Here is a 19,794-nt window from a genome sequence, read left to right as displayed (position 1 = left end):
TAAATACTATAATTATTTTGTAATTCAACATAATTGGTTCATTTTTATAATAAAAAATACTATTAAAAAATAATTAGCATTAATTAAAAGTTTAAAATATGCATAAAACAAAGCAGCATAAATTATAGGAAGTCATTATGATTCTTTCGAATCCTAGTATCCGTGCAATATATGTAAATTTAGTATATTATCGCCCCTCCTAATAGAAAATGTCATATAAAAAGTATTATAAAATAAAATGAAGTGTAAGTGGACAAAAAAGAAATGAAAAAATAAGCACCCAAAAACATATCTTATAAGGACAAGCCCAGTGAGGGCTTTGAATGGAGCTGCAAGGTATAGCAACTCATGCCAAAAACCCATTTCCAATGGAGCAAAAATGGATCTCTAAAGGCCCGTTTGGTTCATAAAATGAATTTGAAGATTCATTTCCCATGTTTGGTAATACTGGGAAAGTAACCGAGAGATATCACTTTATTTCTTTTCCCATATTTGTTTTGAGTATGAATGAAAAATAAAAAATTTATAAATTTTCAATTATACTCATATTAAATGAAATTAAAATAAGAATGTATTTAATGATATATTATAATTCTAAATTGTTAATGAGGACAAAATAATCATGAAAAATGTTTATTTAATATTGACTTATTTTCCCAAACTTTCTCATTGGGAGGGAAAACAAAACCTAAGTGGAGAAGATGGTTTCACTTTCTCCCCTACTTTTCTATGGACTAAGCAATAATTTCCAATGCTTGGACTTACCAAATATAAAAAAATAATTGATTTTTCATTCCTAAGTCTCTTTTCCTATAAACAAACGAGGCCTAAATGCTTCAGCTCACCTGAGGTTAAAACCAAGTCCACAAAATGTGCCGGTTGAAGCTCATGAAGCCCAAGTGGGTCCAACGCTAAAAATCAGCGAATCACATGCAGCCACAAAATCCTTTTTCTCTCTCCTTTATTCTTTTAATACCATTAAGTATTAAAAAGTTGTTGTTGCTCCTTGGTTTAGAGCCCAACCATTGGGGATAAAATTTTGAATCTCACCTGTGTTCTAAATGGAGCTCTATCCACTCTTTTTGTAGTCCCAATTATTGGGCTTGCTCAAAAATATTGGGCCCAACGGTTCACAAGCCGCTAGGTCGGCCTGGCCCATTTTTGGTGTTCTAAGTTTGGGCTAAGGTCTCTAAAGCCTAGCCCGCCCACCTATAAAAACCCAGTCCGTAAGCCCATATACAAACGGGAGACTTTGGAAAAAACCAAAGAAGAGAGAAAATTTTTAAAAGAAGCCAAAATGGACAAAATTGCCCTTATTTATTTTTTGATTTCCAAAAAAATCATTTACATTTGCATGTCTTTAATTTGAAAGTTGAGAGGTTTTTCTGTCTTTTTTGAAAAAAATTTGGCTTTTTCCAAAAGTGTAAGTTTTTTTATGGACAAAACCTAAATTTACTTATACAATAACACTTACGTTTAAAATGAAAAAAATATGAGTATCGATCATTGAATTTTGTTTTGTTTTATATGAATAGAAGTATTAGGAGTTAATTTCCTAACAAGACAAGGATGGAAGTTTTGGGCCTTTCCGCCCCTTTGTAACACAAGAAGAAACATTCTACTCCACCAAACATGCAGTGTTTTTAATGAAGAAATAGGACGGAAGATAATCCGTAAAACAAATCCAAACATATCTGCAACAATCATCTAATTTTAAACCCATTTTCAGAAAAACAAAAAACAAGAAACCTCGGAATGAGCCAATGGATTCCCCATCTAAAGCTCAGAGTCTATACTATGCGGTGTTGCGGGGTACAGGGTCCATGAGCACTTCCAACCTTGTGAACCCTCTCTATATAGAACCACTAGAGGAAGCGACCTCTCACCAATTTGTCCCTCCTCGCCAACTTGGGTGCGAGCAAGCACAATCTTTTGTAGGGTAACTCCTTGCCCAATCAAGATTTTCAAAAAATTAAGTTCATCTTCTGTTGCAGTATATGCTTTCATTGTAACTTGCTTGAGACTTGACATGCTCAAGTCAACTGGTTTATTTAGTAACTCTTCTGATAACCTATCCTGGAAATTAGAATATCAAATTTTAAATATGCAGCATGGAATATGAAAGAGAATGATAAATATAAGGTAATACGGAAGCATAAGAGAATGTATGTAGTACTCACATCTTCCCCTATCTTGAAAAGGTATTGTAGAATCATTGTCTCGAGATTGGGACAAAGTTTAAGCAATGCAGCCATGCCAACCAGATCATATTGCGTAAATCCCGTTCTCAACTCTAGGAGGTTGAGATTGTGGAGCATAAAACTTCTGGGGAAAGGATCCTTTGAGGTCAGAAACTGAGGGCACATGCACAGAAAACAACTATCAATATTAGAAGATGTTCAATTACATAATACCTCTAGAAACCAGTTCTCATACATAGTGAAAAAAGAAAAATAAGGTTGACTAGTAAAAAGTCAAATTTGAAAATCTCCGAGTTCACATAGGTTAAGCCAAAGAGATTGGCCATCTATGAACAAAATGTTGCACATCACTGAGTTTGACAGAGTTAGGAAGTGAAATCATGTCTAGCACAGACACATGGCTCGTCACTGAGACATATTACCAGATTTCATTTCCAGTGAGACTCTTCTATGATAAGAGTTCCCAGGGATACCCTTGAAGCCACAACATCAAGGCGAGACAGGTCAGCACAATGACATGGTTAATCATCAACTAATCCTGCTTCTTAGAACGAGCGATCATCAAGGAAGAACCTGTTTTTGTCTTTTCAGATAAGAAAAAACAGACATGACCTTTTCTTGGTAGCTGATTTTGTCAAAACAATTTTATAAATGTCATTAAGTTACAAGATCGCATTTATACCTGTCTGAATGAGAAATCTACCGATTATGAAAGTTTAGCAACTTATTGCAATACAAGCAAGCTGCAGAAACGTAAAATGCAGAATATCCAGTTTTAATCCTTACTGAATACTAGCCTTACTCTATAAAAAAAACACAAAACAAAAAACAATATTGGCACAGGAAATGCATTTTTGCACTAAATTGTCCCCATGGTTAGTGATCGAACATATTACAGTCCACAAGCAACTATGCTATTTTTCTGTACTATTCAATCCCTCAACCACTTCTTTCTTGGGAGACCAATCCATGACCAATTTGTATAAACTAGGCACTGATCATTTCCTCTGTCTAAGCAAAATGAGCATACCTCAACAGCTAATTATCCTTTTCCCATCTTTCTTTCGACTACAAGACTCAATGAAAAGCTTTCAACTTCAATGAAAAGCTGAAAAGCCTACATTCTCTCATATTGTTAGCTATTTCAACTACTACAAATTACAGCATCATTCAAAAATACACACAGCTATATCTACAAGATTGATAAAGGACCAGACTTCTGCATATCCTAAATCACATAATCAGAACACTAATCACATTGTTGCATATTCCTCAAACTTCTGGCATAATTCCCACATACAAAAAAGAATGAAAAAACTTAAAGTTAAACAAAATCATCATACAGTAAACAATGATTGATCAGAACACAGGTCAAGAAAATTACCTTAAACCACCAATTTTGCACATTAAGATGCTTAACATTAGGTGCTTGTCCTAGTAGCCTCACAACCTTGCTCCAATAACAATAGGACCCATCGATTAGGTGCACAATATCAACATGAAACTCAACCAGGGACAACGCGTTCTTAAGTACAAACTTGTCAAAGGCACAGCAATCAAAACTGATCGAAAAAAGGTTTGGGCAATCAATCACAAGCGTCTCTTGGAGTTCAGAATCATAAAAATACCCAAGTACTAGCTTCTGAAGCCTTGTGCTACATATCTTCAAATGATGATGCCCCCAACAGTTTTGAAGCTCCAAAGCCTCCAAATTGGGGCAACCCAAAATCAAATCACTCATTATCTGGTCCGTCAAATAAACCTGATCGAGATACATGGACCCAATCGAGCAAAAACGCATAGTGGACATTTTGGTCGGCAATGTAAGATCACATCGCGTAACGCATAAGTTTTCAACATACCCATTTCTCAGAACAGAGAAAGGGAAATCATATTTGTGATTTAGGGTTTCCTCGTCATGAAAATCTTTGTGGATGAAGAAGTCGAGATGGAGCTCACGGGCGTGGAGGTGGGTTATGGCGGAGCGAACCCAGGAATCGACATGGGAGCCGTAGTGATCATGGTAGATGAAGGAGAGGCGGAAAGTGTGGATGGGAGAATTGGAGCGAAGAATGAGAACGCGATCGATGAATTCGGCGAAGAATTGGCGGGTGTCCAAGGGTGGCTCGTATGAAGGGAAGAGCTCGAAAGGTAAGTTTAAGGAGGGAACACGAGACCAGAGTGGTCGCCATTTCTGGGATATGAGAGAGGTTTGAATGGAATCTAATGTGGGAAGGAAGGTGAGGATGCGGAGGAGGAGCTCCTCTGGGAGATCATTTATGTTTTGATTGCTTGCTTCTTCCATGTTCTTCGATTCTAGAGATGTCTTGCTTCTTTTTTCTGTTTTTTTCTTGGACTGATTTCTGATTCATTACAAGTTACAACACAATAGGTTTTTTTTTTTTTTTTTTTAAAAGAATTTTATGGCACATTAAACTCTTATTTTCGTTTTATTTTTTAATTTTGTTTATTTAAATAACTTATTATTTTACGAATTTATCTCTTTAAGCAAAATGATTTTGTGTTTTGATATTTTTCTTAAACGATGATAATCTAAAATTTAACCATAAATTTTTTTTCCTTTCCGTATTTATCTCTTCTGCGCGTGTAAGGTGGCTCTTTTCAATCAACTTAAATTTCTATTCTTTTATAATTGTATATTTTCTAGATGGCATCTTAAAAGTTTTTATTATCACACATATTGCAATGAACATCTAGAAAAATACTGGCGATAAAACTTTTACGATAACCATCTAGTACGTACCCAAATTGTGCCTATCTTTGAGAAGCCATCCACATAAGCAGAATCCCAACCACATTGCTACATATTCCTCAAACTTTTTGGCATAATTTCCACATTCTTTATTGATGTAATTAAGCCAATAAAGAAAGAAAAAAGAAGATTTGCTTTTAAAAATTCAAATATGCTGACTTGAACAGAGGTCAAATAACCACAATCAAAAATAGGAAAAGAGAAACTCTCAATCAAAAAAAGTTGGTAGCCTGCAGAATCTACAGATGCCAAGTAACCTGTCATTTTTACATTTGGAAGTTTACCACCTGACCAAATGATTCCATGTAAATTGCTTCATGCGATCAATTTCCATGTAGATTCTACATGGCCAAATGATTCCAGGCAGACTTCCACCTTCCAAAAACAAGAAACCTTTGAATAATCCAATTGATTCCCTAATTGAAGCTCAGAGTCGATACTATTTGGTGTTGTGAAGGAAAGATTTGGTGACTAGCACTTCCAACTTTGTGCAGCCCCTCTCTATATAGAACCATTTGAGGACGTGAATTCTCACCAACTTGGAAAGGAACAGATTCAACTTTCCTTAGGGAAAATCCTTGCTTAATCAAGATTTTCAGAAAACTAATTTCATCTTCTGTTCCTGTATACAATGTCATCGTCACTTGCTTAAGACTTGGCATGCTGAAGTCTGACTGATTGATTTAAGAACTCTTCTGACAAAGTCTCCTAGAGATTATAAGACAAAAGTTTAGAATGCAGCAGGTCACAGAAAAGAAGATAAACATTGGTAAACAAACATCTAGAATTGCTGTAATTGTGTGTAAAAGTACTCACATTTCCTTAACCTTGAAAAGTTATTCAAGATTCATTATCTCGAGATTGGGACAAATTTTAAGCAGTGCAGCCATGCCAACCAGATCATATTGGGTAAACCCTGTTCGTAGCTCTAGAAGGTTGATATTGTGGAGCATAAAACTTTCGGGGAAAGAACCCTCCTTTGATGTCAGAAACTGAGGGCATATGCAAAGAATATAGAAGAGGTTCAATAACATAATGCCTCTTAGAAAGCAGTGGTCATGCCAAAGAGAAAGAGATTAAGCAGTAAAAAATGAAATTTGAAAAATCACCGAATTCACAGAGGTTAAGCGAAAGACGCTGCCCATCTGTGAATTAAATGTTGCGCATCAATGAGGTGGACAGAGTTAGAAAATGAATAAACCATGTCTGGAACAGAATAACAAGACCGATCAGTGAAACATGCTACCAGATTTCATTTCGAATGAGACGGTTTTATGATAAGAGTTCCCAGGGATACTATTGAAGCCACAACATCGAGGGGAGACAATTAACTCTTTTCAAGGTTAATAATCAATTAGTCCGGCTTCCAACCCCTTCCATCTGTCTAGACTAAACCCTGCAAGAGCAAGTCCACCGCAAGGCCTTTTGCCCTGCAGGACAGGGCCTTGGCCCACGAACGGCTCCAGTGGGCAAGGCGTGAGACCCACTAACCCAGGCAAGTTCAGCCCGTACTACTGTCTGGGTAAGTGGCGCAATGTTGACGTCAGCAATCAATTTAAATAACAAAAAATTTGAAAAAAACTAAAAACTAAAAAATTCAGAATTTTTTATATTATAAATACCTAGTCATATTCTTTATATCCCGCACCAAAATTCTATACAAATTCATCTCCTCATATCTTATGGGAATAGTAATTGCCCCTCTCTTGACCATAGGGGTGAAAACAAAATTGCAAAGGCTACCACTATTCACATGAATGGTGACAGCCCTTGCCTTGCCCTTGCCTATGGGGCTGGAAGTGCTTGAGCAGACCTCAACAACTGATTGCCCCTTCCATCGTTCGACTCCGAGATTAAATGAAAAGCTTTACTTTTCTTTTGTGTAGGGTGATTGTTGATATTCCTTGTCGGCAGTCGATGGCAATGTTGTTTTGGTGCGTTGATTGAAAAGGTGTTCAAGATTCCTCTTTTTTTTTCTTAAGCTATTGTTCACACCTCTCACATTTGGGTTTCGGATGGTTTTTCTTTAATTTCAAAAGATCAATAAGTTGACAGTGGATATTATCATCGTTAGTTAAGGGCTACTTAAAGCTCTTTAAACTTGGAGAGCTATTCTAGTGGGATCAAAAGATGAAAGATGGAACATGGAAGCAACATTTTTTATTATTGCTTAGACTAAATATTTTTTGCCATGTGAAAAAACAAGCAAGCTGATGAAAACATATGTGCATTCTGTTTCCAATTATTCCAAACTGGTTTAAGGATGAATAACTCACGAGTGAAGTGATAATTTACAGCATCACCCAGCTAAGCAACCCCTACAACCGTCCTGCTTAATATGCTTCCTTTCGATTTTACCATTACCCCAGTGTGGGCCAAAGTCAGCTTCTGTTTGGGTCGATATGATTCTGCTTCAAAACCTTTAACATTTTCTTTGCAGCTCAAGATTTCGAGCATTGCCTCATGTGCCCACTAGTTTGCATTGCTTCCATGCAAATTGCTTCACGCGATCATTCGTGTTAGTTCTACAAGGCCAAATGATTCCGCGGCAGACATCCAATTTCGAAGAATCGAATTCTGGTTTACATGGATTGAGAACTAACTTGTGTTCTTGTGGGAAGCTGAAACAGAACACAAAAAGAAATTTACTGCTTGCCTTCCCTTTCTTTCACCAATAATCTCCACAGGAACAACGCCCATCCTTGAAATGATGGAAACGCTTTGCATCCCTAACAACTATCTCCCTGTTGACAAGCTTAGATATTAGCTTGGTTGCTGAATGACAATTTACACATGCTCGAAGATTTTTGGTTATCCGAAGTGTAGTCCTAGGAGCAGAGCTAATGAGGCCATAAGCAATTGCCAGCCTCTCACTGTGATTACAAAGTGTCTCCTCTGTCTCTTCCTGGTTCAAGTCATGCAGAACAGATTCTGTATGTGGGATAAATCCAGCCTCCTTCAACCTCCTCTCCAGACTCTCAAGCTCTTCATAGATTTCCTTAGATCTTGGATGAGACTTGTCTCCCACATGGAATGCCTGAAGCTTCCCATTGATCTCAATCAAGCTATGTCCAAGGTCCTTAGTCAGTCCTTTCTCCCTCATCAGTACTCGTACCTTTGCGACACGGTCCCATAAACGGGCTGAAGCATAGAGATTTGAGAGTTGAACATAATGTCCTGTATTATATGGATCCAATGAGAAAAGCTGTTCTGCAGCATATTCTCCTAAAGTCACACGACGATAAATCTTGCATGAACTTAGAAGTGCTCCCCATACACTTATGCCAGGTTCAATTGGCATTTTCATGATAAAATCGTAAGCTTGATCCAAGTGGCCTGCACGTCCAAGAAGATCAACCACACAGGAATAATGTTGGTTGCCAGGCTTAATCCCGTAGTGTTTCATGCTGTGGAAAAGGTCCCATCCCTCTTCCACAAGGCCTGAGTGGTTGCATGCAGTGAGGAGCCCTAGGAAGGTCACATCATTTGGCCGCACCCCAGCCTGCTGCATAGAATGGTAAAGATCAATGGCTTCTCGTCCTCGGCCATGTAATCCATAGCCTACAATCATCGCACTCCAGACAACAACATCTTTATTAGGTGTTCTATCAAAAACCATCCGAGCATAATCTACACTTCCACATTTTGCATACATATCAATCAGGGCTGTGTTAACAAAAACATGATTTATGTACTCAGTTTTACTGATATAATCATCCATCCATCTTGCTAAGCCAACAGAACCCACCTGGGCGCATGCTAAGATAGCAGACCTCATGGTGATTGAATCTGGCCTCATACTTTTACTGATCATCTCACGGAATAGCTCTACAGCTTCCTCAGCATAACCATTCTTTGCATACCCAGAAATCATAGCATTCCACAATATTAAATTTGGTGTTTTCATCTGATAAAAAAATGATCTGGCAGCCATCACCTGTCCACTTTTTGCATACATGGCTGTGAGTGCAATGAGCAAGTCCGGTTCAAATTCAAGACCCATCTTAATTAAGCAACCATGAACTGATGTCCCCTGTCCCAAGTCCTCTACATCAGTATAAGCTTTGAGAACACTGACTAGAACGATCCAATCTAGTTTCACATTCAATTTTCTCATAAGGCCAAAGATCCTCAAAGCTTCTAAAGGCTGGCCATTCTGGGCATACCCCGAAATGATCGAAGTCCACGAAACAATCGTCCTCTCGCTTAAACAATCAAACACAGCCCTAGCACGCTCTATTCGACCACATTTGGCATACAGTACCACAAGACCATTCTGCACAAACGCGTCTGATTCAAACCCATGCCTGAGTACCTGTCCATGAACCCGGCGACCCATTTCAAGGTCCGGCGAGCCACTGCAAGCTTTAAGCACAAGAGGAAAAGTAAAACCATCTGGACTGACACCCATTGCTTGCATCCTAGCATACATTTCTAAAGCATCAGCAAACACAATGTGCCTAGAATAACACCTAATGATTGCGTTCCACAAAAACACATCCGGGTCAGTAAATTCATCAAACATTCGACGGGCATACGTTACATACCCAAGATTCGAGCTTGCATTCACCAATTTGGTGATTAGAAAGCCACTGTCTTGCAGCCCCAATACAAGTAACTGCGCGTGGATTTGACCCAAGTGGCTCTTTTGGGTCGAACCATCAATCAGAGACGCGAAGAAGGAGTCAGAATCGTAGCTGTAGTGGAGTTGTTGGTCGCCATAGTAGCATGGGTCTAAACGGAGAGCAGACGAACAATAGGGACTGAGGAAAGTGAATGAAAAAGACACCGGAATTTCAAATTCGGAAAACGTTGCCGTTTTCGGAGCCGGCGTTCGGAATTTGGCGGGAAGGGGAAGCAGAAAGGCTCTCCTAACGAGAGTCACAGCCATCACAGTGGAAGGGACGCAGTTGTTGAAAGCTCAAAGGCGCTGGGGAGAAAACCGCGTTTTTAATTTAATGGCGGAGAGATTTGTGTAATTAGATTAAAAGTCGAGGGCTTTTGAGAAAATTCAAGCGGCTGAAAATTCGACATGTGTAGCGAGGTCCAAGAATGAAGACCACCCAAGTTTTTTCTAGTGGACAACTCCATTGATACAAAGCTTTTTCTGGTCTCTGTTATGGAGAGGCACATACAGATGTTTTTGAAGAGGCTCTCGTACGTCTCCATAACCATAGGCACAATCACCTTCATCCTCCTCCTGCTCAAAACTCCAGACACCTGCGTCGCACCAGATTCGCCCCCAAAGCCCCATCTCCGCTTCCCCAAATCCTCCTGCGACTCCTCGCCTCGCGAGCTCCTCCCTCTGCACAAGAAGAACAAGCGGCTCTGGTCCACCAAGACCTGGCAGAACAAAGTCCAGTCCTTCTCCAACTTCTTTCGCGCATGTTATCAAATGGGTCTCCTGCACAACGACTCCAAGGTCCTCTGCGTCTCCGCGGGTGCCGGCCACGAGGTCATGGCCCTGAACCAGTTGGGCGTCGCCGACGTCACCGGAATTGAGCTCCTCGATTCGCCTCCTCTGGTGAGCCGGGCCGATCCCCACAACTTGCCCTTCTTTGACGATGTGTTTGATTTGGGTTTTAGTGCTCATTTCGCAAAGGCTATGTTTCCGAACCGGTTTGTGTCGGAGATGGAGAGGACTGTGAGGGCTGGTGGGGTTTGTGTGGTGGTTGTTGACGAATGTGGGGATGAGGAGGTTAGGGAGATTGTAGATTTGTTTGCGAATTCAAGCTTTCTTGGTGCGCTTAATGTTACTTTGACTGGATTGAGAATGACAAGGATTATTATGAAAGTTCAGCATTTACCTTGATTTTTGGTAATTCTTCTCTTTTTTTGTTCCAAATTGTTTGTGTGTGATTATGGTGATGGTTTATAGATTGGATAGTGTGTTACTTATAATCTGAATTTGGGATTTAAAAGACTTATGAAAATGAATTAAGCAAATGGGTAAGAACTTGAACGGATCTGGATTAAGTATGGAATCTAGTGAATGGTTTCACTCTCTAGTGTCATGGTATTTTTTGTTTTTCTCCCATCCTTGAACTGTATTTCACAGTTGATTCATGCACAAAAGAGCCAGGTCTGTCTGTCTTAATTTTACACATTTAATCTTTTGTTGTTGTCCAATGGAAAATTTTGGATTCGAAGTTCGAACCTCTGTTTAGACTGAACACAATCTTTGTCAAGTTGAAATCATAAACGCAAGCTTTCTTCTTAGCTGAATGTGTTAATGAATTATATAAGTTTAGGATATCCTACTTGCAACTAGCTTGGACATTTCAAAACAGACATGTGTAGCTGAATGTGGATTGGCCCAAGAACATTGATAATAACATCTTCTTTGGTGGGATGATAATGATCCATGCTGAAGGCTGCATATCGTCCATATCAACACACGGTTTTCTTTTGTCAACTTAGTTATAGGCTCAAGTAATCAGTCTTGAAGCGTTGAATTTGAGAATTCGGACCTGGACAGAGTTTCACAGTTTGGTATATCTGAATTAACTTGAATGGGTAAGAACTTGAATGGAACTGGATTAACTTTAGAAGTGTTGTAAAGAGTATGGGATTGAGTGAATGGTTTCACTCTCAAGTTTCCTGGTATGTTTTGTTTTCCTCTCATTCTTGCAATGTATTGTTTAGTTGATTCATGCACCTAAGCAGGTGTCTTGTTTTTACTCATTTAATCTTTTGTTACTCTAATGCAAAATGTAGGATTCAAATCTCTGTTTTGACTGAACACAATTAGTTATCCAGTAATTTCTTTGTCTAGTTGAATTGAAATCACAAACTCCAAGCTTTCTTCTTATCTGAACTGAATCTGTTAATGACTTTTCAAAACAGACATGCGTTGCTGAATGTGAATTGGCCCGAAGAACATTGATGATAACATCTTGTTTGGTGGCTTGATAATGATCAATGCCAATGGCTGCGTATCATTCATATCAATATCTGGTTTTCTTTGGTCGACTTAGTTAGAGGCTCTTAAGTTATCAGTCTTGGAGCATTGGATTTGTGAAGTTGGCCCTGGACTGAGTTTCGCAATTTGTTACGTCTGAAGTTGATGATTCATAAAATGCTTATTGAATTGGTTTCCTTCCCTGTTGTTTCACCCTCTAATCCCTGGATCTTCTCCTGCTGTTCTGTAATGGCCTGATGATTTTCAAATCAAGTTTTGAATGATCAGTAAGGAATTTAGAGGACGAATGATTGTGTCCAAGGTGTGGCATTTTCTAGTTTAGAGGTTTTTATTACCTTGTTGAGGAGAAAAGAATTCAGGCATAGTGGAATACTGAGATTGTGTAGTAGCCAACTGATTGATTGACATAAATAGTTCTTTCCCCTTCCAACCTCTACTTGCCCAAAGCCTTAATTCTGGCTTTTGTTAATTTGACCGAATGATGTGCAGAACTCATACTTTTAGCAGGTTTCAGATTGTGTTCTGTGCCTGTCATTCATGAATTACTAGTAGCATTCATCTAACACATAAGCTGAAAACTATATATGGGTCTTATGTCATTGCAACTTACAGTCTTAAACTTCTTATTCAGTCACTTATTCATTCAACTACAAATTGAATCATTTGAGAGTGTACATTTCTTGTCAGATGTTGCTTGACAATGCCTTGTTCAGATGCAGCAAAAAAAACTTGCCCTTCTATCCTAAACAAAAATCATCTTGTGTTGCAAAAACCACGTACACCAATGTATCCAAAACAAAAACAGAAGGAACTAAAAGTATTTGCAAGGTGATGTGCCTTTGCCTTTCGATTTTGCATGACTTCAATATCCATTGGCTGAGGGAGAAGAGGCATTGAGATTGTTACCCAGCACCAGTTGAAATGAAACCACCTTATCTTGCTGTATTAGGCAGATCGTCCAGTTCCAAAGCTCGGGAAATCCCATGGACAATGAACTTGCTGGAAGAAAACATATCAGGGGCCACAATGTTCACTCCACTAATGACCAATCCTTTCATGAAATCCACAGCCCCAGTGACTTCAAGAGGCTGACCATGAAGCAGGGTCCTGAGCAATGTTCTCGGAGCCAATGATTCGAGCTCTCTGTTTGTAAACTTCTGAGGCAGAACATGAAACCTCACAATTTTCTCAAGCAAAGGAGTAGGATATGCTTCAAGCTCCAAGCTTGGTGGAACAAAAATTGTCAGAGACTTCAAACCCTTATGATCTCCAAGAATCCCATCAAGAACAGAGTGCAGCCCAATGGCAAACGAAACGAACCCATTTGAGTTCAGCAATCGGATGATCCGGGACCATTCAACCATGTTCTTCAAATCAGGAGGAACATCAGAAATCATATTTGAATTGGAGTCACAGGCAGGTGACTGAATAATATCCCAACCCTGATAAACATCTCGAGGATCCAAAGCAGAGAATGGGCCAAGAACACCATGAATTGAAATGGGTCCTTCAAGAAACAGATTTGGGTGTGAAACCAACACATTATTGATCTCAACCGATCTTTCTTTCTCATCAACTTTGGTGATTGCAATGCTCTTTTGCTGATAACGGGTAGGCAAGCAAGCACCTTGAGGCTTGCTCAGAAGGTCTTCCATTGAAAGCTGGAGAGGGGAGGTGTGGTATTGGAGGAGGTTTTTCAAGAGGCGGGGAGGGAGAGTGGCGTTGGAGATGGCAGAGTCTTTGACAGCAAAGAGGGTTGCGTTTGCAGAGGAAAAGAAGAGTTCTGGTGAGACTTGGAGGAGAGTGGCCATGATGTTGAAGCCGGCTCTTCTCAGAGTTCTTGAGGCGTTGAGTGAGACGATATGGCTGATGGGTTTGGTTTGTGAAGTTTCATCGTTGGCTTCTGAACGCAGTGTCATGGAGATTGCTATGAAGGCCAAGATTACAGCCATGGTGAAGTAGACTGCTGCATGCCAACGAGTGCAACAAGCCATTGGTGTGTTGGATTCAAGTCTGCTTCTTTCTTTCTTCACACAGAGAGAGAAAGAGAGAGAGAGAGAGAGAGAGAGAGAGAGAGAGAGAGAGAGAGAGAGAGAGAGAGTGGTATTCTTTGTGATTTGTGAGTTGAGTTTGTTAATCTGGAGGGAAAAACAGAGGGCAGTTATAGTTGAATGTAACTGACCAAGTGTCGATGGCAAAGACACCCCAAAAAGCTAATGGGTCTATTTTCGTACAAGGGCTAGAGGCTTGGCCCAACGCATAAGAATTTCAGATGGGCTTAATTCAAGTCCTCAATCAAGGCTTAGATAAAGCCCAAGTGTTTTCTTTTCTTTTCTTCCCCATCTTATTTGGGATGGGTGGGGATTGGGATTATTCTAATGTACGGGTAGGGGGTTTAAACTCGGGTGCAAGGAGACCGGCACAGTGCCTTGCCAACTGACCTACATTGCTGGGGAAGTCTATATATAGTAACCCATAATTTGTTGTATCCTTAATTGATTAGCTCTTTCTCATGACAATTTATAGAAAGATTTGTTAACTATGTATTCACTTTTAAACAATGTTTGGCTCCTCAATGGCAAGAATGAGTTTCCTAACATCCTCATTGTTAACAAGTGATAAAGCCCACTATTTTAAGACATTAATAACAATTTCTCTAACCTAACACATGGACATTGTGCTTTCTCTCACCTAAACTTCAATTTGGTGTTCTGCATAGCTGCCACTGCATTCAAATGTTGGTTCTTTTTTTCTTTTTCTTTTTTAATCATGTAACTTTTGGTTCATTGAAGAAGCTAAACTGTAGATGTCAACAAAGTAGTGACAACGACCGACCCTCCAAGCATTTTGAAGACACATGATGCCTCTCCCTCTACAACCACAATAAATAGGGATATTTTTTCTTTATAAGAAAAATTTGCATCGATCAAAGATTGTGTCCCCTTTTCTTCACCAAATTGCAACTTGAGTAGAAGACCTTGATCTGTTTGCTAGCAGTCCAATCAGATGAGAGCATGTCTGAGTTATTTTGATAAAGTTGGTCAACCCCAAGAGACTTGTGAGGCTCTATAGTCATAGTTCCATGCCAAACGGCCAACCTTTCCCTGTTCAATCTTTTGCTGAACGTTCAACTTCCGTATCCAATTTACCGTCCAAATGTACTTCTTCTGTCTTCTTTCTCGTAGGAGATACTTATTCTTCTGGCGAATCACAGATAAACAAATGCAAAAATAATTCATAAAAAAACACAACAACAACAAAACTTCTACACACATGCAATATTATTGACAAGAATATAAGAACTTCTATTTACATAACATAATAACATAACAATAACATAAGAAGGAGGGAAGAAGTCGTATTTATAAATTAAAAAGCCCCATTTAGGAAAAGGAGTCGCATCCACCGGCAGAGACATGAATGCCTGGAGGAGCCAATTACAAATGCTGGGTTGGTGGACGTTGAATTGAACTTCTTTGTTTAATTGTATTTTAATTTAATACTATAAACAGAAAAACAACAGAGTTGAGTGACTGAAATGAAAACGCAGGGGAATGTAGTTCCAAAAGAAAGATTTTGGTCTAGTGGTTGCTTCGCATGTGAAAGCCTGGAAGATTTGTCTTCTTCCAGTTGACTCTTAACTTTTTCCAAACAAATCAGGTGAATCTTCATATATATATATATATATATATATATATATATACCTGATTCCGCGTTCATTTATGATAAAACCTCCACAAGGTGGAAAACTTCATGCACATAACAATCAATATTGCAGGGTGGTTGCAGCATGACAGAGGCACCGACCTGCCTCTTATTTTTATATGAAAAATCATGTGCTTGGCAAATCCTACTTTCTTGGAGCGCTCAAATTTTGTATGTCCATGATGCAAACACTATAATTTTGATCTCTCTTTTGGAACCCTTGACATAATCAGCTTTAGATTTTTTTGGCAGACCAAACCAAATGATTTAAAATAGAAAATACTTCTCCCCTTACTAGGTAAATAGAAGCCTCCACTTTCTGCTGCTTCCCGGGAAAGAAAATAAGGCATGTTGTTGCAGATCATAAACCAGGCCATATCTCAGCTTAGACTTGAGAAATTAGAAAAAGATAAAGGAAGACGAAAGCGATTAGCCAGAGCACTGAAATGCACATAAATAAAGCATATTCTTCAAAGAAATCTCAATCTCAATCTCAATCTAATATTCACACTCACTAATATTCAAAAAAATAATAAGATAAATCTCTGACTACACTAAATCATCTAATTCTGATATCATTTTGTATCTGTGTTGATCAAAATCACTCCTTTACACTCATTTATCCTCATATATATATGTAAACGCAGCAAGGAGCTTAATGAACACCACCCCTTCTTCTAGTAACCCTGATGTAGCAGAAAACAGCTGCAAAAATGGTAGTGACGAGGCCACCAATAATGACACCTCCTCCAGCCACAGACTTATCAGAGGAGTGATGCTTTCCTGGTCCCAAACGCCTGCTAGTTGGAGCTTCAGCCCCTTGGGCTTCCTGCATACTCTCAGATGATGGCTCTGCAGCAACAGAAACAGAGTGTTCTGCTTCTCTGACAAAAACTCCATCTTGGAACTTCACTTCCTCAAATGGATTCAGCTCCAAATCCCGGGATTTATCAGCCATGGTGGCTTGAAGCACCATGAACCCAGCTAGAACTAAGCAAATCAGACCAAGTCTAGCCATTGGGTTTAGAATATGAGGCTATCGCTAAAAGATTGTTTCTTTCTTTGGTTGGGTTTTGGGGAGATTGAGATTGGAGTGAGGTTGGGTTTGGGGGGGTTTATATAGAGAGGAACGCATGGCTTAGATGGATGCGGAAGGATGGACGTGTGGTTTGAAGCTCAGTTGATCAGGGGAGGAGGTTGTTGTGGGTAGTGGACCCCATGTGTGTTAAAATTTTTATTGTGGTGTGGTGGAGTAGAGAGGGAGTTGGGATCCGGGAAAGTTTTGATACGCGGAAGAGAATCTAGGCGGCAGGCAGGCAGGTTAAAGCGTTAGAAAGAGACATCTGTGGAAGTACAAAACGACATGCAACTACAACTGGATACACTGTGCAGCGCACTTCAGGGCTCGAGATGTGTAGTGATTGTTTTGGAGGACAAAAGGCTGGAAACAAATAAAGGAAAAGGAAAGAAATGGGCATGGGGAGGACTTTTCGCTTTGGGAAGAAACTTCCCAAAACAATGTGGAAGGAGGGTTTTCTGTCAAAACTATTAAGGACATGTTTGATAACGTTTTAAGGGATTGTTTTCATTTTTAGATAATAAAAATAAAGGTTTTGTGGCCTAAAAATAGAAAATACTGAGAATATTTTCATAAAATGAAAACAAGTTCATGGATACTTGTAGAAAACATAAAAAAAAAGTTATTTTCATTCTCATGGAAAATGTTTTTATAAAAATAACTCACATATTATTATTTCACATTATACTATCAGACAAGTTTTCATTGTTTTTATTTTCTGAAGATGTTTTCTAATTAATCTACCAGATGCATTTTCAATGCGTTTTCATTTTCTTGTTTTCATTCTATTAAAACATTCTCTAAAAATATTACCAGACGGGCCTTAAGCATCTGATATACCACCATATCATATGTCATGCGGAAGGAAGGAGTGTTACAAAATTAATTTGGAGGAATTTATAATTTTTCAGCTTTTCTCGAAAATCATATTTTCCAAGATTTTATGTTCAATTTTACATTCTTATGATATCGTTCGTATTTAAAATATACTAGCTCTTCACATGTATTGGACATTTGTTTTTAATCACGCGCTCTACGTATACTATTGTGCATTTTCACTGCTTATGCATGGTAAACACGAGTGATTCTTCGTTTTAGTCCATATTGGCGGTTTCATAAAGCCAGGGAAGAGAGTGGTTGCAGTCATGAAACGGTGTCGCTTTCTCCGGTTTTTATTGATTTCGATTTCATTGCTTGCTGGCCAACTCCATGGAGGGCTCACAATTTGCAAGTGATTTAAGAGTGGTTAGAGGGTTTTTTTTTCTTTTTTTTCTTTTTTTTTCCTTATTCCCCCTTTTAGTTTGGGATCAACAGGGCACAGCTGGTGTTACAGCTGGAAAATAGCAGGTTGCAAGTTCTTCCATATATATATATATATATATATATATATAAAACATTTCCAGTTGGGCTCTTCAGTCTTGACACTTCATGATATGAACTCATGATCTTATGAACCAACAACCATCTTTTGTTTTGTTTTTTTTCTTTTTGCCTGCCTTTTTTTTCATGCCTCCTTTACCCTAACCTAACTCTCATGTGACTTGGTTAGGTGAACTTTAGTCAACGGTCAACCCCTATAATTAAAGAGCAAGATGACAAATTAAAAAGGATGGCATTGCATTATGTCATCCCAAAGAAAAGGAATAAAATATTTTAAAAAAAGTTACATTAAAAAGTCCCGAGGCGGATTGAGTGAGATGGTTTCAAATTGGAACCATTAATGACATTACATGGTGTTCAAATCAAACCCAATTAACTCTCTCATTGTAATTAAGGAACAATAATATACATTATGGACGGTTGTAGATGCTCAGATAAGTGATAATTAAGACTTTACTAATCCAAGGACCCTTTTTACTTTATTGAGCAATGGCCGGTTGTTTTAGGTGGCTTTTAGCTAATGAGCTGCTGGCTAGTTTTAGATTTACCAAAACGAACCATCGTCGTGGGGGGGTAAAAGCAAACTGTGTGAGGCGTGAACTGTCTCCACCAAACTGGCCAAAGTCCAAAGAGCTCAAAAACCTAAAGAGATGCCTCACAGACTTTTGCACTTCAAATATCCCATGAAAGGCCAATGACACGTGTGTCTGCTACAGTAGTTCTCTCTCTCTCTCTCTCTCTCTCAAACACATAGTTGATGAGGAGGATTCTTTTTCATGTGAATTTGTAATATCTTGAACTGCAAACTACGCAAGGATAAGAATGATATAATTGTAGGGTATATATTATGAATGTTTTATTGGAATTGAATGCGAGTTTGTGTGGCCTATAATCCTGTTCCTTATTGATGGCCTAGGATCACTCATGTCTTTATAATATATATATGTGACTTGTAAAACTCTTTTAAGTTTCCTAAGGTCAAGACAGAGCTTAGGTTGTGCCCATGACCTGTGTGGCCTCTGTTTTTCAGTTGAGCTATGCTTCTCATGTCCTTAAATTCGAATCCCATATTTGCCTCCTGGCATCATGGATGCAACAAATTTGTCGGCAAATTTGTGTCCTAAATATCTAAGATACCTTTGTCCTGGCTAAATGGCATACTATCTTATCCAAATTCTGGGGGATTAAGATATTCTCAAAAGGTTAGCAATTGGCAGTTTGATTATTCAGCTATTTATGCTTTAAATATATGCACGATAGCAACTAATGATGAAGCATATGTAAACAAGTTTAGAAAACATAAACTCGTAAGGAAGACAACAAACATATGAACAAAACAAATATATTCAAATGGGCTACTTACGATATCCAGTAAAATACTAAACTTTCTATTCTACAGACTGTGATTATGACAAGAATGATGAGTATGGAGATTGGAAAAACATAACCTTGTACACCTTTGGCCTTGCATTCCAGAAAAAAAAATATTTATGCGAAGTTATCATCCCGAACAACTTCTCTGTCACCCTCCTCCAAGTTGCTGAACTGCAGGAAATGGGTGGGCCGGTGGTCCTGGTCATAATACTCCTTGGGTATCCAAAGCTTGATGTCATACTTCATACCAGACGTAAGCTTCGTCCCCATGAAATTGTAGTTCCATGAACCAATATCTGGTATCATAAAGAAACCAAGAAATCTGTCGCTGAGAAGCATCTGAACCTTCTCATAATGAGTT

General features: G+C 38.8%; 5 protein-coding genes and 1 pseudogene across 5 annotated transcripts; 1 reads left to right on the top strand and 5 right to left on the bottom strand.

Moving 5' to 3' along the window:
- Positions 1-1,493: 1,493 nt before the first annotated feature.
- LOC117623570 (F-box/LRR-repeat protein At3g26922-like) lies at positions 1,494-4,604 on the bottom strand. Its single transcript, XM_034354600.1, has 3 exons — positions 3,586-4,604; positions 2,181-2,354; positions 1,494-2,076 (listed from the first exon to the last, which is right to left on the bottom strand). The coding sequence occupies exons 1-3, from the start codon at positions 4,504-4,506 to the stop codon at positions 1,777-1,779; spliced, it is 1,395 nt and encodes a 464-aa protein (XP_034210491.1). The 5' UTR covers positions 4,507-4,604; the 3' UTR covers positions 1,494-1,776.
- A 2,515-nt stretch (positions 4,605-7,119) lies between these two features.
- LOC117621560 (pentatricopeptide repeat-containing protein At3g12770) lies at positions 7,120-9,881 on the bottom strand. The gene has a single exon (XM_034352113.1). It carries the CDS (start codon positions 9,863-9,865, stop codon positions 7,643-7,645), a length of 2,223 nt encoding a protein of 740 aa, XP_034208004.1. The 5' UTR covers positions 9,866-9,881; the 3' UTR covers positions 7,120-7,642.
- Positions 9,882-9,907: 26 nt separating this feature from the next.
- On the top strand, positions 9,908-11,701 carry LOC117621562. The gene has a single exon (XM_034352116.1). It carries the CDS (start codon positions 10,094-10,096, stop codon positions 10,784-10,786), a length of 693 nt encoding a protein of 230 aa, XP_034208007.1. The 5' UTR covers positions 9,908-10,093; the 3' UTR covers positions 10,787-11,701.
- A 1,063-nt stretch (positions 11,702-12,764) lies between these two features.
- LOC117621561 (fasciclin-like arabinogalactan protein 21) lies at positions 12,765-14,309 on the bottom strand. The gene has a single exon (XM_034352115.1). It carries the CDS (start codon positions 13,888-13,890, stop codon positions 12,829-12,831), a length of 1,062 nt encoding a protein of 353 aa, XP_034208006.1. The 5' UTR covers positions 13,891-14,309; the 3' UTR covers positions 12,765-12,828.
- A 1,761-nt stretch (positions 14,310-16,070) lies between these two features.
- Positions 16,071-16,800, bottom strand: LOC117622763. Its single transcript, XM_034353536.1, has one exon. It carries the CDS (start codon positions 16,617-16,619, stop codon positions 16,257-16,259), a length of 363 nt encoding a protein of 120 aa, XP_034209427.1. The 5' UTR covers positions 16,620-16,800; the 3' UTR covers positions 16,071-16,256.
- Positions 16,801-19,385: 2,585 nt separating this feature from the next.
- LOC117622461 overlaps positions 19,386-19,794 on the bottom strand; it is a 12,354-nt pseudogene continuing 11,945 nt past the window's right edge.

The sequence above is a fragment of the Prunus dulcis genome, chromosome 3, assembly GCF_902201215.1.
Source record: "Prunus dulcis chromosome 3, ALMONDv2, whole genome shotgun sequence".
Taxonomy (NCBI): Eukaryota; Viridiplantae; Streptophyta; class Magnoliopsida; order Rosales; family Rosaceae; genus Prunus; species Prunus dulcis.
The sequence above is the reverse complement of the archived record's forward strand: the minus strand, read 5'-3'. Positions and strand labels throughout refer to the sequence as shown.